Source organism: Oryx dammah, unplaced genomic scaffold, assembly GCF_014754425.2.
Source record: "Oryx dammah isolate SB20612 unplaced genomic scaffold, SCBI_Odam_1.1 HiC_scaffold_23, whole genome shotgun sequence".
NCBI classification, from domain to species: Eukaryota; Metazoa; Chordata; class Mammalia; order Artiodactyla; family Bovidae; genus Oryx; species Oryx dammah.
Window position 1 is genome coordinate 60,898,334 of NW_024070207.1, and position 25,767 is coordinate 60,924,100.

The window sequence follows — 25,767 nt, forward strand, 5'->3', positions numbered from 1 at the left end:
TATGACTATAGGTTGAATCTTCTAAGTCTTCTGAGCTAACCATTTACCCTGGGAATGGCTGTGGGGACTCTGTACAAGTGGTATAGTGAGAAGAAAGGACAAAGTTGGTAGAGATACAGAGTACAAAGATGAAAAGAATGAAACATATTAACCCTCATGTGCTGAATGAGAGTAGTGATTGAGTTGTCTACCTCAGAATCTCCATTCCCAGCTAGCTGATGTCAGTTCCAATAACCTTGATCAGGATGAAACCAAGAGGGAATAAATTTTTTCTGAGATATATCAGTATCTCTGTCTCAATTTCTTAATATAGTCCCCCAAATATGGGTGTTCACAACTAAGCAGAGAAAAGCAGTTTGAGTGGTAAGTATACATTATTATATAAATGTAAATTTTTCAAGGTCCTTTTTTTAATAGTGAGATATTATTAAGATCTTGTCATAAATAATGTTATCTAAAAGATGAAAAACAAAATGATAAATTACAATTTTAATAGGAACAGCTATATATTTTTCAAATTTTATTTTTAAATGACCATTCAGGAAATTCAACTTTGGGGGTACAGTTCTATCCATTTTAATATATGTACAGAGTCATGAAACCACCACTACAATCAGAATATGTTCTATCACTCCTAAAAGTTATCTCATGCTATCCCTTTGTAGTCACACCTTTTCCCCACTCCTGTGAAACACTGACATTCTTTGTCACTAAAGTTTTGCCTTTTTGAGAATAATATGAATGGAATCATACATTGTGTAACTTTTTAAGACTGGCTTCTTTAACTCAGATTCATCAAGATTGTTTTATGTGTCAATAGTTCATTCCTTTTGTTCCTAAATAGTATTCCTTTGTATGAATGTGCCACAGATTAGTTCACTGTTGAAAGACATTTAGGTTGTTCACAGCTTTCGGTGGCTATGAATGGAGTTACTATAAATACACCAGGGAAGCCTGGCATGCTGCAGCTCATGGGGTCGCAAAGAGTCAGACATGACTGGGTGAATGAACAACAATGACAACTATAAACATTAGTGTACAGGTTATCCAGAGTAAATACCCAAGAGTAGGAATACTGGATCTCATAGTAATTACATGTTTAACTTTATGAGAAACTGTCAGGTTTTTTCCAGAATGGCTATCTCATTTTGTATTCCTACCAAAAGTGTACAAGAGTGTCAGTTGCTCTACAAACTCAACTACATTTTGTATGAGTATTCTTCTTAATTTGAGATATTCTAATAGGTATGTATTGCTATCTCACTGTATCTTTTTTGAAAAATTGTTTTTTAATTGAAGGATAATTGCTTTACAGAATTTTGTTGTTTTCTGTCAGACATCAACAGGAATCAGCCATAGGTGCACCCATATCCCCTCCCTCCTGAGCCTCCCTCCAATCTCCCTCCTCATTGAACCCTTCTAGATTGCTATATAGTTCCCTGAATCATACAGCAAATTCCCATTGGCTATCTATTTTACATATGGTATTGTAAGTTTCCAGGTTACTCTCATCATACATCTCACTCACAGTAGTTTTAATTTGCATTTCCCTAATAACTAATGATACTGGACTTCTTTTGGAAGCACTGTATTTCTAAAAACACAAAAAAAGTCTTTATGAAAGTAAAGTAAACACATGGTACTATAGAATCTAAAAATTTTTTTACATTAGCCTATCCTACTAATATTCAATAAGGGATATGTGGTTTTCCTGTAGCAGTAAAATTCAGAAATTAGTATAATAGCATTGAAAGAGGGAATATATATATTTTAACCTTACCTTTTCTTGCTGAAATGAAGCCTGCCAATCCTGAAACTGTAATCACTCCAATTTTTGGAAGAAAATCTCGAGGTGGATTCTTCAGATATACATATGCATCTCAAGAAATCAGTTAAAAATTAATATGAATAACTTACAATTGGGCATTCATATCAGTATGATGAAAAGTTAAGAGAATTGCTAAGATAATAGCAGATGATTTAAACATTCGTGAGAGCCAACTCATTGGAAAAGACCCTGATGCTGGAAAAGATCAAAGACAAAAGGAAAAGGGAATGAGATGGTTGAATGGCATCACTGGCTCAATGGACATGAGTTTGAGCAAACTCCAGGAGATAGTAAAGGACAGAGGAGCCTGGCAGGCTACAGTCCATGGAGTTGCAAACAGCTGGACAAGGCTTAGCAACTGAACAACTACAAAAAGAACTACACAAAATAATGATTTGAGCAGCAACTTAAAAAGCCAGTTATAATAGTTACCTGCTACAGAATAAAAATCTTCCTTCCACAGCTTATTTAATAGCATTTATTTTCTTAATAGAGGTGATTATTACACTTTAATGAAATATAATGCTAGAGTGCAGATCTTAAGATGGATTACTATAAATTCCTGATTGTGTATGCACAATAATGAAAATGCTTCTGGCCTTATCTATTTAAACAATGGTAAGAAACAGAATGGAGAAAGCAATGGCAACACACTCCAGTACTCTTGCCTGGAAAATCTCATGGACGGAGGAGCCTGGTATGCTGCAGTTCATGGGGTCGCTAAGAGTCGGGCATGACTGAGCAACTTCACTTTCACTTTTCACTTTCATGCATTGGAGAAGGAAATGGCAACCCACTCCAGTATTCTTGCCTGGAGAATCCCAGGGACAGAGGAGCCTAGTGGGCTGCTGTCTATGGGGTCACACAGAGTCAGACACGACTGAAGTGACTTAGCAGCAGCAGCAGCAGCAGGAGGATACAAAAAATAATTGAAATAGATACTTTATTAAGGAACTTTGAATAAGGGTCTAATAAAACATGCAGCTACTACACTCTGCTTGTCACACTATTCCCCAGGAACCTCAGAGTAGTTGTTGCTCTCAGTTAAAACCAATGGTCAGAGTATAGACAAAAAGTAGACAGAGAGTGGGTAAAAGTCCAGATTTCTTGATTTTTTACATGTTTATATGGTTTCTGGTTCCATGCAACCCCCCAAAATACTCTATCATAATTATTTAATGGATTTCATTTATTTAATATTTCTCAAGGCTGATGAGGCATATAACTTGGAATTAATGGGAATTAATCTCTACACACATTATATGATGATACATATACAGGTTATCAATATCAGCAACATTTAAAAATTTTAGCTAATCTTTCTGTCCCTACCCCCCCACACACATTTATTTTGACAACTGACTTAGTCTAAGAAGGGAGCTGTATCTGCTGCCAAACTCCATTATCAAATTAACAAGTCAAATACAATTGTTTTCCAACATTAGCTCAAATATTCTAGGGTGACTAATTGAAGTACTGTTTCTGAGCAATTGGAAGCAAACTACTATGCATTTTAACAGCAAACAATACTTATTTAAACTAGCTAATAATAATGGCGATATATTTCTAGTTTATGGTTTATGAATATGTAATATGGGGTTTGTAGCCAAAACAGTTTGAGTCCAGGTGTTGCCACTTACTAGCTATGTGACCTTGGTAATCCACTTAACCCTTCTAAACCATAGGTTCCTCATCTATAAAATGGGAGTAAGTATAATACCAACATTCACAGGTTTGCTACAAATTAAATTAGATAAATTATGTAAAATGCTTATTATAGTGCCTCAACATATAATAATTGCTAAATAAATAATGGATAACATTGCTTTATTATTGTCATAAACTGCTATATGGAGTAAAACATGATAATGGATAACATTCCAGGTATGTTTTCTCACATGTAAACTCTGCAAGTTAAAAAGACAATAGAACATTTCCAGATATAGATGGTTCACTCACCTACCTTTTCCAAATTGCACTGTATCCATTATCCCATTTTTCACAAAGACATAAACACCCTAGTAAAAAGGAGGGGAAAAAGGACATCTGTATTTTTGAAGATGTTGATAATTAGATCAAATAGCCCACATCTCTGAGAGTATATGAAATTTCACCAAAATAAATCTAGCTTCTCTATTATCTATCAGGATACTTCTTGAACTTAGCTTCTCTTCTTGTTTTTCATCTATTTAAGATGGATAATACACATTATTATTTTTCTCATATAAATGGGTAAATTAATCCCTAGAAAATCATTGCAGCTCACAGAAAAGTTATTACAGAAATACAAAGATTTATCATCTTATTTTATGACAGTGTAGAAAAATGAATGGAATTTTTAAAAAGCATGAAGAGAGGTACATTTCGCTTAGAAACAACATCTGCTTAATAAAGTAACAGCAACAACATTAATGATTTGTGGAGAAAACAACAAAAACCCTAAACAAAGTGCTTCATCTCCCTTTTTCTTAGTGTGCATTCAGTTCAGTTCAGTTGCTCAGTTGTGTCCAAATTTAGCCACATCATGGACTGGAGCATGCCAGGTTTCCCTGTCCATCACCAACTCCCAAAACTTGCTCAAACTCACGTCTCAGTTCAGTTCAGTCACTCAGTTGTGTCCGACTGTTTGCGACCCCATGAATCGCAGTACGCCAGGCCTCCCTGTCCATCACCATCTCCCGGAGTTCACTCAGACTCACGTCCATCAAGTCCGTGATGCCATCCAGCCATCTCATCCCCGGTCGTCCCCTTCTCCTCCTACTCCCAATCCCTCCCAGCGTCAAAGTCTTTTCCAATGAGTCAACTCTGTACATGAGGTGGCCAAAGTACTGGAGCTTCAGCTTTAGCATCATTCCTTCCAAAGAAATCCCAGGGTTGATCTCCTTCAGAATGGACCGGTTGGATCTCCTTGCAGTCCAAGGGACTCTCAAGCGTCTTCTCCAACACCACAGTTCAAAAGCATCAATTCTTCAGTGCTCAGCCTTCTTCACAGTCCAACTCACACATCCATACATGACCACAGGAAAAACCATAGCCTTGACTAGACGGACCTTTGTTGGCAAAGTAATGTCTCTGCTTTTGAATGTACTATCTAGGTTGGTCATAACTTTTCTTCCAAGGAGTAAGCCTCTTTTAATTTCATGGCTGCAGTCACCATCTGCAGTGATTTTGGAGCCCCCAAAAATAAAGAGGCAAGAATACACGGAAGAACTGTACAAAAAAGATCTTCACGACCCAGATAATCATGATGATGTGATCACTAATCTAGAGCCAGACATCTTGAAATGTGAAGTCAAGTGGGCCTTAGGAAGCACCACTATGAACAATGTTAGTGGAGGTGATGGCATTCCAGTTGAGCTGTTTCAAATCCTGAAAGATGATGCTAATGAAAGTGCTGCACTCAATATGCCAGCAAATTTGGAAAACTCAGCAGGGGCCACAGGACTGGAAAAGGTCAGTTTTCATTCCAATTCCAAAGAAAGGCAATGCCAAAGAATGCTCAAACTACCACACAATTGCACTCATCTCACATGCTAGTAAAGTAATGCTCAAAGTTCTCCAAGCCAGACTTCAGCAATACGTGAACTGTGAACTTCCTAATGTTCAAGCTATTTTTGAAAAGGCAGAGGAACCAGAGATCAAATTGCCAACATCTGCTGGATCATAGAAAAAGCGAGAGAGTTCCAGAAAAGCATCTATTTCTGCTTTATTGACTATGCCAAAGCCTTTGACTCTGGGGATCACAATAAACTGTGCAAAATTCTGAAAGAGATGGGAATACCAGACCACCTGACCTGCCTCTTGAGAAATCTGTATGCAGGTCAGGAAGCAACAGTTAGAACTGGGCATGGAACAATAGACTGGTTCCAAATAGGAAAACGAGTATGTCAAGGCTGTATATTGTCACCCTGCTTATTTAACTTATATGCAGAGTACATCATGAGAAACGCTGGACTGGAAGAAACACAAGCTGGAATCAAGATTGCCAGGAGAAATATCTATAACCTCAGATATGCAGATGACACCACTCTTATGGCAGAAAGTGAAGAGGAGCTAAAAAGCCTCCTGATGAAAGTGAACGAGGAGAGCGAAAAAGTTGGCTTAAAGCTCAACATTCAGAAAACGAAGATCATGGCATCCGGTCCCATCACTTCATGGGAAATAAATGGGGAAACAGTAGAAACTCATGTGTATCAGTCAGAAATGCCATCCAACCATCTCATCCACTGTTGTCCCCTTCTCCTCTCACCTTCAATCTTTTCCAGCTTCAGGGTCTTTTCAAATGTGTCAGTTCTTTGCATCAGGTGGCCAAAGTACTGGAGTTTCAGCTTTAGCATTAGTCCTTCCAATGAATATTCAGGACTGACTTCCTTTAGGACTGACTGGTTGGATCTCCTTGCAGTCCAAGGGACTCTCAAGAGTCTTCTCCAACACCACAGTTCAAAAGCATCAATTCTTCAGCACTCAGCTTTCTTTATAGTCCAACTCTCACTTCCATACATGACTACTGGAAAAAACGTAGCTTTGACTATATATACCTTGTCAGCAAAGTAATGTCTCTGCTTTTAGTATGCTGTTTGAGTTTGTCATAGCTTTTCTTCCAAGGAGCAAGTGTCTTAATTTCATGGCTGCAGTCACCATCTGCAGTGATTTTGGAGCCCAAGAAAATAAAGTTTGTCACTGTTTCCACTCTTTCCCCATCTTCTTCCCATGAAGTGATGGGACTGAATGTCATGATCTTAGTTTTTTGAATGTTGAGTTTTATAGTGTGCATTAGATAAATAAATAAGACATTTATCTTAGGATAGAAATCATCCTACACAGTTTTTCGATAGGAACATATATTCTCTGCAAATCAACATCATATTAACCCATTGGAGGGATTAAAGCTTTAAATCAAATTACTCCTTTTACCTGTTTCTATTTTAATACAGGAAATATTGTTACACACATTTTTTTTCAATAGGTATTATCTCAATTACATCAGAAGAAAAATGAACGTATGGAATAATTTACCGGTACCAACTGCCCATTGTCATGCTGTACTCTATCAATGGAACTACAAAACACAGTGTAAATATATAGTCTCCTTCTATGAACTAGATGCTATGAAATCATGGAATAAAAACAACAAAAGAAAACAACAATGACAACAATAAAAGATTTTCAAAGAGAAGAAAATAGAAATAATTACTTTAAATAAGAAAGAAATAAGTTATTGCTATTGACAAAGTATTAGTGACTTTGTCTCAGATATTTTCATGATGATCAGATGCAGAACCTGTTCATTGTGTTTTAAAGCTGTACAAACCAACAGGTATCCTAATTGCCACTGAGCTATTTCTCCTTAGGGATTGTCTCTTGAGAAAATGTTACCTTCGAAGTTATAATACTTACAGACCAGTTGATTGGGAATCATGTAACTGTTGAGGAAGAAAACTAGTCACTTCTTTTGGGAAATTTTCCTTATCTGTGTTTAGGAATTCACTTTTACCACTGGAGGTCACTGCTACCTAAATTTCAAAACACTAAGGAATAGGAATAGAAAATGAATTTGCCCTCCATGATTATAAGTTTAATGCAGAATGTAATTTGAGTCAGAGGTAATTTTTAGAGAATAGATTATTTTTAAGAGAAAATTAGAGAGGAAATGTTTACATTGAAGATGAAATGCATTTAAAGCACCCTCCTTCAACTTATTCAGTTCAACATATTAACAGAATAAAAAGTTCTTTTGGTCTTAAATTGGGTGATGGAAACAATAGCAATTTAAAGATCTCTCAGGAACAATTTCCCTCACTGAAAATGACTTTGAGGACACTATGGAAAATGAGCTCTTAAGAGACTTCAGTCTGAATCATCCAGATGTTGACATATAGCCTCAGGGGCATGATTCAGACCCTATTAGTTAAGCTATTTCTTGCTAAGACCAAACTATAGTACAACTAGTCAAACTATTAAGAGTGTATTAAAAGTCTATCAGAATTGTTTGACAGGCATAAAATAAAACACCATATATTCATCAGATGTTTGAAATGCCAGCTGAAATGACCACAGTTCAAAGATTTACTATTTAAGGACATTAGAATTTTCTTTCTAAAAAGAATGGATTAGAAACAAAAAAGGCACAGGGGTTCACAATTGGATAGGTTAGATTTGAGGAAAAGTTGTGTGGTTATTAGGTCACAATGATTAAAATAATAGTACCAACATTATCACTATGATATTGATACTGGAAATGTTGATGTTAGCATACATCTATGTGGATATGATAATGAAACAGCAGTAATGTACTAGCTTATTCCACCATTCTACTGCTGGATAGTGTCGATCCAAAGCTAAGTATTAAAATAAGGTGAATTCTATTTTGCCCAATAGATGACTATAGTCTGAAATATCTTATGAACCAAACCTAATATGAGAACATTTTACTTAGTCAAATAAGGAACAATGCCGAATTAACCTCAGAACTTCATGTAAAAACTCAAACAATGTTTTGTACATGCCATGTGACATAAATGCTTGTTGAACTTATTTAATCTATGCAGTAGTAGTAGAGTACATTATATATGGCCACAAATTTTTTGCTGCTATTTATACTGAGAGATGGCATCTAATTCATCTTCCATAAAAACTACGTTGGCCTTAGTGACTTTATATAACAACAAAATGTTGTACAAGTAACCTTCCTGGATATCTTAAGATAGGTAAGAAGCTTGGTGAATTGTGACTAAGGCTTCTTGCAACATTTTCTCTAGAAGCCCTGAACTGTCCATGTAAGTTATCTGACTACCTGAGGCTGAGTGTAGATGCTTCAGTCAACATTCCCAGCTGAGCCCAGCCTTATAACCATCTGTGACAAGGTACCAGAGATGAGAATGAAGCTGTCTTGGACCCTTTAGATAGTGACCTTTGTCAATAACATATGTGACAGAAGAATCAGCTATCTGAAGTATGATTAAATTTCTGACTCATAAAATCATGAGTTATAATAGTTACCATTTTAAGCCATTAAGTTTTGGGGCAGTTTGTTACATATCAGCGGATAACTGGAACAACTGTTATGTAAGACAAATGAGAACTCTCTGATATTAAACCACTATCAGAATTCACTTACCTTGCACCAGCCAATATAATGACCAGTTGTAGTGCGAATGGATGCAAAGCCCATTTGTAAATGACCAGGCTGCTCTTCAACATATTTAGACTGGAGAGGTGGTGCAGTATATATGGGGAGCTAGAAGGGGAAAAGTTCATGTCAAAAATATAAAAAATAGCTGGACTTCTTTTTTCTAGCATATGGGAGGATAAGAATCCTTACCAACCTTGCTACTGAAAACAACTGAAAAATGCTGCTAAAATATATTTTGCATGTGTGCTAGGTCACTTCAGTCACATATGACTCTTTGAGACCCTATGGACTACGTAGCCTGCCAGACTCCTCCAGGGAAGAATACTGGAGTGGGTTGCCATGCCCTCCTCCAGGGGATCTCCTGACCCAGGGATCGAATCTGCATCTCTTATGTCTCCTGCATTGGCAGGCAAGTTGTTTACCACTAACGCCACCTGGGAAGACCAAATTATATTGTAAACCATTTTAAATGCAGGAATAACCTGGTAACCTGTTTATAAAGACTATTCAAAAGCCAGACATTAAGTGAAGGCAAAAATGCAGAGATGAACAACAAAACCAGCTTTTATCTTGATGTCATTTGCTGTGAAACAGATGGTTAATGGAGTATGGATTCAGAAAACAAAACCCAGAATGAGCTTGAGGTGGGCAATCTTACTGGAGACCATTTAAAAACTGGCATCTCAAGGTGCTGCATCCCAAATTAAGATTGAGCTAGAAATAAACATTTCACTGTAAGGGACTGTTAAGATAACTGATTGTCTCAAAGATTGGTCACTGAGTAGAGAAGAAAGAACATTTCCTAAGAATTTTCAGTCACAAGCGAGAACTCATAAACTACAGCACAAAACTATCTCAATAATCTAAGAAATCTCAAATCAAGTGTACATGTAGTGTGGTCCCAGGCTGGTATCCCCCACAGATATGTAGCAGATACAAATGAACAGATCCTCTCTGGAGGAAGCCACCCAGACTTCAAAGAATTACAACAGACAAGGTTCTATGAAATATGAAACACCATTTTGAAAAATTTTAAAAATTCAAAGAAGCAAAATTAGAAAAAATTAGAAAGGATCTTGACAAGAGCTAGCAGAAACAACAAAGAGCAGAATCAGAGCTGCAAAAATGTCTACACTAGAACATATGATATGAAATACATGTATTTTTTTTTTTTTTTTTTGCTGTTGACAATGAGGGCTACTCCATTTCTTCTAAGGGGATTCTTGCCCACAGTAGTAGATACAATAGTCATCTGAATTAAATTCGCCCGTTCCTGTTCATTTTAGTTCACTGATTCCTAAAATGTTGATGTTCACTCTTGCCACCTCCTGCTTGACCATGTCCAGTTTACCTTGATTCATGAACCTAACATTCCAAGTTCCTATGTACCATTTTTGTCTACAGGATCGGAATTTACTTTCAACACCATGTCCATTCACACCTGATCACTGTTTCTGCTTTAGCTCAGACAATTCATTCTTTCTGTAGCTATTTCTCTGCTCTTCCCTAGTAGCATATTGTACACCTACCGACTTGGGGCGCTCATCGTCCAGAGTCATATATTTTTCCCTTTTCATACTGTTCATGGGTTCTCAAGGCAACAATACTGAAGTGGTTTGCCATTCTCTTGTCCAGTGGACAACATTTTTCCAAAACCCTCAACCATGACCCATCCATATTTGGTGACAAGAGTCCAAAATGCAGTACATGGGGACAATCTCAAAAATGACAGAATAATCTCAGTTTGTTCACAAGGCAAACCATTCAATATCACAGTAATTCAAATCTATGCCTCAACCACTAATGCTGAAGAAGCTGAAGTTGTATGGTTATATGAAGACCTAAACTAGAACTAAAATAAAAAAAAAAAGATGTCCTTTTCACCATAGGGGATTGGAATGCAAAAGTAGGAAGTCAAGAGTTACCTGGAGTAATAGGCAAGTTTGGCCTTGGGAGTAAAAAATGAACTAGAGCAAAGGCTAATAGGGTTTTGCTACAAGAACACAATGGTCATAGCAAACACTTCTTCAAACAACACAAGAGATGACTCTACATATGGACATCACCAGATGGTCAATACCAAAATCAGATTATATTCTTTGATGCCAAATATGGAGAAGCAAAAACAAGACCAGGAGCTGACTGTGGCCCAGATCATGAGCTCCTTATTGAAAAATTCAGGCTTAAATTGGAGAAAGTAGAGAAAATCACTAGATTATTCAGGTATGACCTAAATCAAATTCTTTATGATTATACAGTGGAGATGACAAATAGATTCAAAGGATTAGATCTGATAGAGTGCTTGGAGAACCATGGAGGGGGGTTCATAACATTGTACAAGAGGTGGTGACAAAATCATTCCACAGAAAAAGAAATGCAAGAAGGCAAAATGGTTGTCTGAGGAGGTTTTACAAACAGCTGAGAAAAGAAGAAAAGCAGAAAGCAAATTAGAAAGGGAAAAACACACCCAACTGAATGCAGAGTTCCAGAGAGTAGAAAGGAGAGGTAAGAAAGCCTTCCTAAGCTAACAGTGAAAAGAAATAGAGGAAAACAATAGAATGGGACAGACTAGATATCTCTTCAAGAAAACTGGAGATATCAAGGGAATATTTCATGCAAAGATGGGCACTACAAAGGACAGAAATGGTAAGGACTTAACAGAAGCAGAAGAGATTAAGAAGAGGTAGCAAAAATACACAGAAGAATTATATAAAAACCTTAAGACCTGCATAACCATGATGTTGTGATCACTCACCTAGAGCCAGACATCCTGGAGCATGAAGTCAAGTGGGCCTTAGGAAGCATTACTACAAACAAAGCTAGTGAGGGTGATGAAATTCCAGCAGAGCTATTTAAAATCCTAAAAGATGATGCTGTTAAAGTGCTGCACCCAATATGCCAATAAATTTCAAAAACTCCTCAATGACCATAGGACTGGAAAAGGTCTGTTTTCATTCCAATCTCGAAGACAGACAATGCCAAAGAATGGTCAAACTATCATACAACTGCATTAATTTCGCATACTAGCTAGGTAATGATCAAAATCCTTCAACCTAGACTTCAGCAGAACATGAACTGAAAAAATTCCAGATGTACAAACTGGATTTAGAAAAGGCAGAAGAATCAGAACCCAAATTGCTGACACCTGTTGGATCATAGAAAAAGCAAGAGAATTCCAGAAAAATATCTAATTCTGCTTTATTGACTATGCCAAAGCCTTTAAGTGTGTGGATCACAACTGCAGAAAATTCTTAAAGAGATGGGAATACCAGACCACCTTACCGGTCTCCTCAGAAACCTGTATGCAGGTCAAGAAGCAATAGTTAGTACTGAATGTAGAACATGGACTGGTTCAAAATTGGGAAAGGAGTATGTCATGGCTGTATATAGTTATACTGCTTATTTAACTTATATGCAGATTACATTATAGGAAATCCCAGGCTGGGTGAATCACAAGCTGTAATCAAGTTTGTCAGGAGATATATCAACAATCTCAGATATGCAGATGATATCACTATAATGGCAGAAAGCAAAGAGCAACTAAAAAACCTCTTGATGAGGTTCAGAGAAGAGAGTTAAAAAGCTGGTTACATAATGGAGTATTACTCAGCCATTAAAAAGAATACATTTGAATTAGTTCTAATGAGGTGGATTAAACTGGAGCCTATTATACAGAGTGAAGTAAGCCAGAAAGAAAAACACCAGTACAGTATACTAACGCATATATATGGAATTTAGAAAGATGGTAACAATAACTCTGTATGCGAGACAGTGAAAGAGACACAGATGTAATGAACAGTCTTTTGGACTCTGTGGTAGAGGGAGAGGGTGGGATGATTTGGGAGAATGACATTGAAACATGTATAATATCATATATGAAAGGAATCGCTAGTCCAGGTTTGATGCATGATACAGGGTGCTTGGGGCTATTGCACTGGGATGAGCCAGAGAGATGGTACGGGGAGGTAGGAGGGAGGGTGTTTCAGGATGGGGAACACGTGTATACCTATGGTGGATTCATGCTGATGTATGGCAAAACCAATACAATATTGTAAAGTAATTAATCTCCAATTAAAATCAATAAATTTCTATTAAAAAAATTTCAACATTCAAAAAACTAAAATCACGGCATGGCATCTGGTCCCATTCAGTTCAGTTCAGTTCAGTTGCTCAGTCGTGTCTGACTCTTTGCACCCCCATGAACTGCAGCACGCCAGGCCTCCCTGTCCATCACCAACTCCCAGAGTCCACCCATACCCATGTCCATCAGTCAGTGATGCCATCCAACCATCTCATCCTCTGTCGTCCCCTTTTACACCTGCCCTCAATCTTTCCCAGGGTCGGGGTCTTTTCAAATGAGTCAGCTCTTCACATCAGGCAGCCAAAGTACTGGAGTTTCAGCTTCAACATCACTCCTTCCCATGAACACCCAGGACTGATCACCTTTCCCATCACTTCATGGGAAATAGATGGGGAAACAGTGGAAACAGTGGCTGACTTTATTTTGGGGGGCTCCAAAATCACTGCAGATGGTGATTGCAGCCATGAAATTAAAAGACGCTTACTCCTTGGAAGAAAAATTATGACCAACCTAGATAGCATATTGAAAAGCAGAGACATTACTTTGCCAACAAAGGTCCATCTAGTCAAAGCTATGGTTTTTCCTGTGGTCATGTATGGATGTGAGAGTTGGACTGTGAAGAAGGCTGAGCACCGAAGAACTGATGCTTTTGAACTGTGGTTTTTGAGAATACTCCTGAGAGTCCCATGGACTGCAAGGAGATCCAACCGGTCCATTCTGAAGGAGATCAGCCCTGGGTGTTCTTTGGAAGGAATGATGCTAAAGCTGAAACTCCAGTACTTTGGCCACCTGATGTGAAGAGTTGACTCATTGGAAAAGACTCTGATGCTGGGAGGCATTGACAGCAGGAGGAAAAGGGGACGACAGAGGATGAGATGGCTGTATGGCATCACCGACTCAATGGACGTGAGTTTGAGTGAACTCCGGGAGATGGTGATGGACAGGGAGGCCTGGCGTGCTGCGATTCATGGGGTCGCAAAGAGTCAGGCACGACTGAGCGACTGAACTGAACTGAACTGAAGAGGGTAGACTATAAATATTCTCACCACACACACACACAAGGAAAATGGTAACTATATAAGATGTCAGATGTTAATTAGCTTGACTGTGCTCATTTTACAATGTATACATATGTCAAAAAATCAACCTGTACACTTTAAATTTAAGAAGGCTTTCTTACTTATCCTTGCTAGTCTCTGGGACTCTGTATTCAGTTAGGTATAGCTTTTCCTTTCTCCTTTGCTTTTCAATTCTCTTCTTTCCTCAGCTACTTGCAAAGCCTTCTCAGACAACCTCTTTGCCTTCTTGCATTTCTTGGTCACTGCCTCCTGTACAATGTTCTGAACCTCTGTCCCTAGTTCCTCAGGCACTCTATCAAATCTAATAAAGACAGAAATGGTATGGATCTAACAGAAAAAAAAAAAAAAGTGAAGTTGCTTAGTTGTGTCTGACTCTTTGTAACCCCATAGACTAGAGCCTGCCTGGCTCCTCCTTCCATGGGATTTTCCAAGCAAGAATACTGGTGTAGGTTGCCATTTCCTTCTCCAGGGGATCTTCCTGATCCAGGGATCAAACTCAGGTCTCCCACACTGCAGGCAGATTCTTTACCATCTGATCCACCAGGGAAGCCCATGAGAAGATATTAAGAAGAGGTAGCAAGAATACACAGAGGAACTATGAAAACAAAGGTCTAATGACCAAGATAACCGCGATGATGTGTTCACTCACCTAGAGCCAGACATCCAGCAATGTGAAGTCAAGTGGGCCTTGGTAAGCATTACTATGAGCGAAGCTAGTGGTGGTGAGGGAATTCCAGCTGAGCTATTTAAAGTCTTAAAGATGATGCTGTTGTAGTGCTGCACTCAATATGTCAACAAATTTGGAATATCAGCAGTGGCCACAGAACTGGAAAAGGTCAGTTTTCATTACAATCCCAAAGAAGAGCAAAGCCAAAGCATGTTTAAATTACAGTGAATCTTCAGTCATTTCACATACTAGTAAGGTTATTTTCAAAATCCATCAAGCTAGGCTTTGGTAGTATGTGAACCAAGAAATTCCGGATGTACACACTGGGCTTCAAAGAGGCAGAGGAACCAGAGATCAAATTTCCAGCATTTTTTTTTTTGGCCTAAATTTATTTATTTTAATTGGAGGCTAATTACTTTATAATATTGTATTGGTTTCGCCATACACTGACATGAATCCACCACAGGTATACACGTGTTCCCCTCCTGAACCCACCTCCCACCTCCCTCCCCATACCATTCCTCTGGGTCATCCAGTGCACCAGCCTTGAGCATCCTATATCATGCATCAAACCTGGACTGGTGATTTGTTTAACATATGATAATATACATGCTTCAGTGCTATTCTCCCAAATCATCCCACCCTTGCCTTCTCCCAGAGAGTCCAAAAGACTGTTCTATACATCTGTGTCTCTTTTGCTGTCTTGCATAAAGGGTTATTGTTTGTCAGGGAGTGTTTAACAGGAGGATTCCTACGTACTGTTTCTCACAAGTCTTTTGTTTCTTTCTAGGCAGAACAGCAGGCTGCTCTGAGGAACCGAGATAATTGTGTGAGACAGGCTTGAATCTCCTTTAGTAAACATTCTCTTTATGACAAAACTGCTTAGTCTCAATCCCCTTTCTTGAGATATGGATTGTCTTCTGACCTTGTGACCATTATTAATCCCTTGTTCCCTTGGTAACAGTTGCTGTACGTTTGGTTTTCTGATCTTTATCATTGTCAAAAGAAATTTCTTGTACCACAGCCTATATATACTCACAGAAAAATCATTAAAGCACCTTTGCTCTATCAGAGCTTGGATCCCCGTGTCTTTCTTTCTTTCTTTCTTCCTTCCTTCCTCCCTCCCTTCCTTCCTTTCTCTCTTTCATTCTCTCTTTTGCTCTTTCTTTCTCTCTTTATCTCTCTCTCTCTCTACCTCCAGATCTCTCTTTCACTTTCTTATCATCGACTCCAGGCCACCAGGTCCTGGTCCATTAAAGGACCTCAACAATCTTCACCGTCTTTCTAAATTCCATATATGTGTGTTATTATACTGTATTAGTGTTTTTCTTTCTGGCTTACTTCACTCTGTATAATAGGCTCTAGGTTCATCCACCTCATTAGAACTGATTGAAATGCATTGTTTTTAATGGCTAAGTAATACTCCATTGGGTATATGTACCACAGCTTTCTTATCCATTCATCTGCTGATGGACATCTAGGTTGCTTCCATGCCCTGGCTATTATAAACAGTGCTGCCATGAACATTAGGGTACACGTGTCTCTTTCATTTATGGTTTCCTCAGTGTGTATGCCCAGCAGTGGGATCACTGGTTCATATGGCAGTCCTATTTCCAGTTTTTTAAGGAATCTCCACACTGTTCTCCGTAGTGGCTGTACTAGTTTGCATTCCCACCAACAGTGTAAGAGGGTTCCCTTTTCTCCACACCCTCTCCAACATTTATTGCTTGTAGACTTTTGGATCACAGCCATAAGACTGTTGTGAAATGGTACCTCATTGTGGTTTTGATTTGCATTTCTCCAATAATGAGTGATGTTGAGTATCTTTTCATGTGTTTGTTAGCCATCTGTATGTCTCCTTTGGAGAAATGTCTCTTTAGTTCTTTGGCTCATTTTTTGATTGGGTCATTTATTTTTCTGGAATGGAGCTGCAGGAGTTGTTTGTATATTTTTGAGATTCATTCTTTGTCAGTTGCTTCGTTTGCTGTTATTTTCTCCCATTCTGAAGGCTGTCTTTTCACCTTGCTTATAGTTACCTTTGTTGTGCAGAAGCTTTTAAGTTTAATTAGGTCCCATTTGTTTATTTTTGCTTTTATTTCCAATATTCTGGGAGGTGGGTCATAGAGGATCCTGTCATGATTTCTGTCAGAGAGTGTTTTGCCTATGTTCTCCTCTAGGAGTTTTATAGGTTCTAGTCTTACATTTAGATCTTTAATCCATTTTGAGTTTATTGTTGTGTATGGTGTTATAAAGTGTTCTAATTTCTTTCTGTTGCAAGTAGTTGACCAGTTTTCCCAGCACCAATTGTTAAAGAGACTGTCTTTTCTCCATTGTATAGTCTTGCCTCCTTTGTCAAAGATAAGATGTCCATAGGTGTGTGGATTTACCTCTGGGCTTTCTATTTTGTTCCATTGATCTATATTTCTGTCTTTGTGCCAGTACCATACTGTCTTGATGACTGTGGCTTTGTAGTAGAACCTGAAGTCAGGCAGGTTGACTCCTCCAGTTCCATTCTTCTTTCTCAAGATTGTTTGGCTATTCGAGGTTTTTTGTATTTCCATACAAATTGTGAAATTATTTGTTTTAGCTCTGTGAAAAATACCATTGGTAGCTTGATAGGGATTGCATTGAATCTGTAGATTGCTTTGGGTGGTGTACTCATTTTCACTATATTGATTACTCCAATCCATGAACACGGTATATTTCTCCATCTGTTAGTGTCCTCTTTGATTTCTCTCACCAGTCTTTTATAGTTTTCTATATAGAAGTCTTTTGTTTCTTTAGGTAGATATATTCCTAAGTATTTTATTCTTCTCATTACAATGGTGAATGGAATTGTTTCCTTAATTTCTCTATTTTCTCATTATTAGTGTATAGGAATGCAAGGGATTTCTGTGTGTTGATTTTATATCCTGCAACTTTACAATATTCATTGATTAGCTCTAGTAATTTTCTGTTGGAGTCTAGGGTTTTCGATGTAGAGGATCATGTCATCTGCAAACAGTGAGAGATTTACTTCGTTTCCGATTTGGATTCCTTTTATTTCTTTTTCTGCTCTGATTGCTGAGGCCAAAACTTCCAAAACTATGTTGAATAGTAGTCGTGAGAGTGGGCATTTGTTTCTGACTTTAGGGGAAATGCTTTCAATTTTTCACCATTGAGGATAATGTTTGCTGTGGGTTTGTCATATATAGCTTTTACTATATTGAGGTAAGTTCCTTCTATTCCTGCTTTCTGGAGAGTTTTTTATCATAAATGGATGGTGAATTTTGTCAAAGGCTTTCTCTGCATGTATTGAGATAATCATGTGATTTTTATTTTTCAATTTGTTAATGTGGTGTATTACATTGATTGATTTGCAGATATTGAAGAATCCTTTCATCCCTGGGATAAAGCCCTCTTGGTCATGATGTATGATCTTTTTAATGTGATGTTGGATTCCGTTTGCTAAAATTTTGTTAAGAATTTTTGCATCTATGTTCATCAGTGATATTGGACAGAAGTTTTCTTTTTTTGTGGCATCTTTCTCAGGTTCTGGTATTAGGGTGATGGTGGCCTCCTAGAATAAGTCTGGAAGTTTACCTTCTGCAATTTTCTGCAAGAGTTTGAGTAGGACAGGTGTTAGCTCTTCTCTAAATTTTTGGTAGAATTCAGCTGTGAAGCTGTCTGGTCCTGGGCTTTTGTTTGCTGGAAGATTTCTAATTACAGTTTCAATTTCTGTGCTTGTGATGAGTCTATTAATATTTTCTATTTCTTCCTGGTTCAGTTTTGGAAAGTTGTACTTTTCTAAGAATTTGTCCATTTCTTCCAAGTTGTCCATATTATTGCCATATAGTTGCTGATAGTAGTCTCTTATGATCCTTTGTATTTCTGTGTTGTCTGTTGTCATCTATCCATTTTCATTTCTAATTTTGTTGATTTGATTTCTCTCCCTTTGTTTCTTGATGAGTCTGGCTAATGGTTTGTCAATTTTATTTATCTTTTCAAAGAACCAGCTTTTGGCTTTGTTGATTTTTGCTATGGTCTCTTGTTTCTTTTGCATTTATTTTTGCCCTAATTTTTAAGATTTCTTTCCTTCTACCCACCCTGGGGTTCTTCATTTCTTCCTTTTCTAGTTGCTTTAGGTGTAGAGTTAGGTTATTTAACTTTTTTCTTCTTTCTTGAGGTATGCCTGTATTGCTATGAACTTTCACCTTAGCACTGCTTTTACAGTGCCCCATGGGTTTTGGCTTGTTGTGTTTTCATTTTCATTCATTTCTATGCATATTTTGATTTCTTTTTTGATTTCTTCTGTGATTTGTTGGTTATTCAGCAGCGTGTTGTTCAGCCTCCATATGTTGGGATTTTTAATAGTTTTTCTCCTGTAATTGGGATCTAATCTTACTGCATTGTGGACAGAAAAGATGCTTGGAATTATTTCAATTTTTTTGAATTTACCAAGGCTTGATTTATGGCCCAGGATGTGATCTATCCTGGAGAAGGTTCTGTGTGCACTTGAGAAGAAGGTGAAATTCATTGTTTTGGGGTGAAATGTCCTATAGATATCAATTAGGTCTAACTGGTCTATTGTATCATTTAAAGCTTGTGTTTCCTTGTTAATTTTCTGTTTAGTTGATCTATCCATAGGTGTGAGTGGGGTATTGAAGTCTCCAACTATTACTGTGTTATTGTTAATTCCCCCTTTCATATTATTAGCATTTTATCTTACATATTGTGGTGCTCCTATGTTGGGTTCATATGTATTTATAATTGTTGTATCTTCTTCTGGACTGATACTTTGATCATTATGTAGTGTCCTTCTTTGTCTCTTTTCACAGCCTTTGTTTTAAAGTCTATTTTATCTGATATGAGTATTGCTACTCCTGCTTTCTTTTGCTCTCTATTTGTGTGGAATATCTTTTTCCCTCCCTTCACTTTCAGTCTGTATGTGTCCCTTGTTTCGAGGTGGGTCTCTTGTAGACAACATATATAGGGGTCTTCTTGCTTTCGTATCCATTCAGCCAGGTTTTGTCTTTTGGTTGGGGCATTCAACCCATTTACATTTAAGGTAATAATTGATAAGTATGATCCTGTTGCCATTTACTTTATTGTTTTGGGTTCGAGTTTATACAGCCTTTGTTTCCTGTCTAGAGAAGATCCTTTAGCATTTGTTGGAGAGCTGGTTTGGTGGTGCTGAATTCTCTCAGCTTTTGCTTGTCTGTAAAGCATTTAATTTCTCCTTCATATCTGAATGAAGTATATTGCTGGGTATATTTTAATGAGATCTGGGCTCTAGGTTATTTTCTTTCATCCCTTCAGTATGTCCTGCCATGTCCTGAAGAGTTTCTATTGAAAGATCAGCTGTTATCCTTATGGGAATCCCCTTGTGTGTTAGTTGTTGTTTTTCCCTTGTTGCTTTTAATATTTGTTCTTTGTGTTTGATCTATGTTAATTTGATTAATATGCGTCCTGGGGTGTTTCACCTTGGGTTTATCCTGTTTGGGACTCTCTGGTTTTCTTGGAATTGAGTGATTTTTCCTTCCCCATTTTAGGGAAACTTTCAACTATTATCTCCTCAACTATTTTCTCATGGTCTTTCTTTTTGTCTTCTTCTGGGACTCCTATAATTTGAATGTAGGGGTGTTTCACATTGTACCAGAGGTCTCTGAGATTATCCTCATTTCTTTAAATTCATTTTTATTTTTTCCTCTCTGTTTCATTTATTTTTACCATTCTATCCTCTACCTCACTTATCCTATCTTCTGCCTCCATTATTCTACTGTTGGTTCCCTCCAGAGTGTTTTTTATCTCATTTATTGAATTATTCATTATATATTGACTCTTTTATTTCTTCTAGTTCCTTGTTAAACCTTTCTTGCATATTCTCAATCCTTGTCTCCAGGATATTTATCTGTAACTACATTTTGTTTTCAAGATTTTTGGATCATTTTCACTAGCATTATTTGGAATTCTTTATCAGGTAGATTCCCTATCTCTTCCTCTTTTGTTTGGTTTGGTGGGCATTTATCCTATTCCTTTACTTACTGGGTATTTCTCTGCCTTTTCATGTTGTTTATCAGCATTTCTTTTATTTCTTTTTGTTCTCTGATTGCCATGGCTAGGATTATCAAAACTCTCTTGAATAGTAGTGGTGAGACTGGGTACCTTTTCTTGTTCCTGATTTTAGAGGATATTCTTTCAATTTTCACCATTGAGGGTAATGGTTACTGTGTGTTTGACATATATGGCTTTTATTATTCTGAGGAATGTTCTTTTTATGCCTGCTTTCTGGAGAGTTTTTTTAATTATAAATGACAGTTGAATTTTGTCAAAGTCTTTCTCTGCATCTGTTGAGATAATCATATGGTTTTTAATCATTCAATATGATGTATCACATTGATTGATTTGCAAATATTGAAGAATCCTTGCATCCCTGGAATAAAGCCTACTTGGCCATGGTGTATGATCTTTTTAATATGCTGTTGGATTCTGTTTCCTAGAATTTTGTCAAAGATTTTTGCATCTATGTTCATCAGTGATATTGGCCTGTAGTTTTGTTTTTTTTGTGGCATCTTTGTCTGGTTTTGGTACTAGAGTGCTGGTGACCTCATAGAATGAACTTGGGAGTTTGCCTTCCTCTGCAATTTTCTGGCAGAGTTTAAGATTGGTGTTCACTCTTCTATAAAATTTGGGTAAAATTCACCTGTGAAGCCATCTGGTCCTGGGCTTTTGGTTGTTGGAAGATTTTTTGATTACAGTTTCAATGTCCATGCTTGTGATGGGTCTGTTAAGATTTTCTATTTCTTCCTGGTTCAGTTTTGGAAGGTTATACTTTTCTACTAATTTGTCCATTTCTTCCAAGTTGTCCATTTTATTGGCATATAATTGTTCATACTAGTCTCTTATGATCCTCTATTTCTGTGTCATCGGTCTGTTGTGATTTCTCCATTTTCATTTCTAATTTTATTGATTTGATTCTTCTCCCTTTTTTTCTTGTTGACTGTGCCTAATGGTTTGTCTATTTTATGTATCTTCTCAAAGAATCAGTTGTTAGTTTTGTTGATTTTTGCTATAGCCTCCTTCATTTCTTTTTCAGTTATTTCTGCTCTGATTTCCATGATTTCTTTCCTTCTATTAACTTTGGGGTTTTTCTGTTCTTCTTTTTCTAGCTGAGAAATCTGTATGCAGGTCAGGAAGCAAAAATTAGAACTGGACATGGAACAACAGATTGGTTCCAAATAAGAAAAGGAGTACGTCAAGGCTGTATATTGTCACCCTGCTTATTTAACTTATATGCAGAGTACATCATGAGAAACGATGGATGGGAAGAAACACAAGCTGCAATCAAGATTGCCGGGAGAAATATCAATAACCTCAGATAAGCAGATGACACCACCCTTATGGCAGAAAGTGAAGAGGAACTAAAAAGCCTCTTGATGAAAGTAAAAGAGGAGAGTGAAAAAGTTGGCTTAAAGCTCAACATTCAGAAAATGAAGATCATGGCATCCGGTCCCATCACTTCATGGGAAATAGATGGAGACACAGTGGAAACAGTGTCAGACTTTATTTTTTTGGGCTCCAAAATCACTGCAGATGGTGATTGCAGCCATGAAATTAAGACACTTACTCCTTGGAAGAAAAGTTATGACCAACCTAGATAGCGTTTTCAAAAGCAGGGACATTACTTTGCCGACTAAGGTCCGTCTAGTTAAGGCTATGGATTTTCCAGTAGTCATGTAGGGATGTGAGAGTTGGACTGTAAAGAAGGCTGAGCACCACAGAATTGATGCTTTTGAACTGTGGTGTTGGAGAAGACTCTTGAGAGTCCCTTGGACTGCAAGAAGATCCAACCAGTCCATTCTGAAGGAGATCAGCCCTGGGATTTCTTTGGAAGGAATGATGCTAAAGCTGAAACTCCAGTACTGTGGCCACCTCATGTGAAGAGTTGACTCACTGGAAAAAAAACCCTAATTTTGGGAGGTATTGGGGGCAGGAGAAGAAGGGGACGACAGAGGATGAGATGGCTGGATGGCATCACGGACTCGATGGATGTGAGTCTGAGTGAACTCCGGGAGTTGGTGATGGACAGGGAGGCCTGGCGTGCTGCAATTCATGAGGTTGCAAAGAGTCGGACACGACTGAGTGACTGAACTGAACTGAACTGAACTTAGGTGTAAAATTTCGGTTGTTTATTTGATGTTTCTGTTGTTTCTTGAGGTAGGCCTGTATTGCTAAGAGTCTCCCTCTTAGCACTGCTTTTACTGAATCACATAGGTTTTGGGTTGTCGTATTTCATTATTTGTTTCTATGCATATTTTTATTTCCTCCATGATTTGTTAGTTATTAAGAACATGTTTAGCCTCCATATGTTTGTGCATTTTTATAGTTTTCCTATAGTTGATATGATCTTACCATTCTGTAATCAGAAAAGATGCTTGAAATGATTTCATTTTTTTACAATTTACCAAGAGTAAATTCGTGGCCCAGGACATAATCTATCCTGGAGAATGTTCCGTAGGCACTTGAGAAAAAGGAAAAATCCATTGCTTTTGGGTGAAATGCCCTGCATATATCAATTAGATCTAACTGGTCCATTGTATCATTTAAAGGTCTATTTCCATGCTAATTTTCTGTTTTGTTGATCTATCCACAGGTGTGAGTGGGGTATTAAAGTCCCCCACTATTGGTGTGTTACTGCTAATATCACCTCTCATACATGTTAGCATTTCCCTTACATATTGTGGTGATCCTATGTTGGCTGCATATATACTTACAATCGTTATACCTTCTGGGATTGATCCCTTGATCATTATGTAGTGTCCTTCTTTGTCATTTCTACATAGAAAAAACACTAATACCAGAAAATTACTACAGCTAATCAAAGAATGTAGTAAAGTTGCCGGATATAAAATTAATACACCAAAAACCCTTGCATTCCTATACACTAACAATGAAAAAACAGAAAGAGAAATTGAGGAAACAATCCCACTCACCATGGCAATGAAAAGAATAAAATACTTACGAATAAATTTAAAGAAACAAAAGGCCTATGTATAGAAAACTATGAAACACTGATGAAAGAAACCAAAGATGACACAAACAGATGAAGAAATACACCATGTTCATGGATTGGAAGAGTCAACATAGTGAAAATGAGTATACTACCCAAAGCAATCTAAAGATTCAATGCAATCCCTATAAAGCTACCAGTGGGTATTTTTCACAGAACTGGAACAAATAATTTCACAATTTGTACGGAAATACAAAAAACCTCGAATAGCCAAACAATCTTGAGAAAGAAGAATGGAACAGGAGGAATCAACCTGCCTGACTTCAGGTTCTACTACAAAGCTACAGTTATCAAGACAGTATGGTACTTGAACAAAGAAAGAAATATAGATCAATGGGACAAAATAGAAAGCCCAGAGATAATTCCTTGCACCTACGGACACCTTTTGTATAGTTCTTCTGTGTATTCTTGCCACCTCTTCTTAATATCTTCTGCTTCTGTTAGGTCCATACCATTTCTGCACTTTATTGAGCCCATCTTTGCATGAAATGTTCCCTTGGTATCTCTCATTTTCTTGAAGAGATCTCTAGTCTTTCCCATTCTGTTATTTTCCTCTATTTCTTTGCATTGATCACTGAAAAAGGCTTTCTTATCTCTTCTTGCTATTCTTTGGAACTCTGCATTCAGATGCTTATATCTTTGCTTTTTGCATCTCTCCTTTTCACAGCTATTTGTAAGGCCTCCCCAGACAGCCATTTTGCTTTTTTGCATTTCTTTTCCTTGGGGATGGTCTTGACCCCTGTCTCCTGTACAATGTCATGAGCCTCATTCCATAGTTCATCAGGCACTCTATCTATTAGATCTAGGCCCTTAAATCTATTCCTCACTTCCACTGTATAATCATAAGGGATTTGATTTAAGTCATACCTGAATGGTCTAGCGGTTTTCCCTACTTTCTTAAATTTAAGTCTGAATTTGGTAATAAGGAGTTCATGATCTGAGCCACAGTCAGCTCTTGGTCTTGTTTTTGTTGACTGTATAGAGCTTCTCCATCTTTGGCTGCAAAGAATATAACCAATCTGATTTCAGTGTTGACCATCTGGTGATGTCCATGTGTATAGTCTCCTCTTGTGTTGTTGGAAGAGGGTGTTTGCTATAACCAGTGCGTTTTCTTGGCAAAACTCTATTAGTCTTTGCCCTGCTTCATTCTGCATTCCAAGGCCAAATTTGCCTGTTACTCCAGGTGTTTCTTGACTTCCTACTTTTGCATTCCAGTCCCCTATAATGAAAAGGACATCTTTTTGGGGTGTCAGTTCTAAAAGGTCTTGTAGGTCTTCATAAAATCGTTCAACTTCAGCTTTTTCAGCATTACTGGTTGGGGCATAGAGTTGGATAACTGTGATACTGAATGGTTTGCCTTGGAGACGAACAGAGATCATTCTGTTGTTTTTGAGATTGCATCCAAGTACTGCATTTTGGACTCTTCTGTTGACCATGATGGCTACTCCATTTCTTCTGAGGGACCATGATGTGATCACTAATCTAGAGACAGACACCTTGGAATGTGAAGTCAAGTGGGCCTTCGAAAGCATCACTACGAACAAAGCTAGTGGAGACGATGGCATTCCAGGTGAGCTGTTTCAAATCCTGAAAGATGATGCTGTGAAAGTGCTGCACTCAATATGCCAGCAAATTTGGAAAACTCAGCAGTGGCCACAGGACTGGAAAAGGTCAGTTTTCATTCCAATCCCAAAGAAAGGCAATGCCAAAGAATGCTCAAACTACCGCACAGTTGCACTCATCTCACACGCTAGTAAAGTAATGCTCAAAATTCTCCAAGCCACGCTTCAGCAATACGTGAACCGTGAACTCCCTGATGTTCAAGCTGGTTTTAGAAAAGGCAGAGGAACCAGAGATCAAATTGCCAACATCCGCTGGATCATGGAAAAAGCAAGAGAGTTCCAGAAAAACATCTATTTCTGCTTTATTGA

At 37.8% G+C, this 25,767-nt stretch overlaps 1 protein-coding gene across 1 annotated transcript in view; it reads right to left on the bottom strand.

Annotated features, from left to right (window-relative positions):
- The window catches only part of APOOL (apolipoprotein O like), an 89,733-nt gene that overhangs the window by 17,641 nt on the left and 46,325 nt on the right, over positions 1-25,767 (bottom strand). The window contains exons 3-5 of the mRNA XM_040265624.1: positions 8,946-9,065; positions 3,792-3,846; positions 1,781-1,879 (exon numbers count right to left, since the gene is read on the bottom strand). Coding sequence (XP_040121558.1) covers positions 1,781-1,879; positions 3,792-3,846; positions 8,946-9,065 — 274 coding nt within the window. The remainder of the gene's footprint in view (positions 1-1,780; positions 1,880-3,791; positions 3,847-8,945; positions 9,066-25,767) is intronic.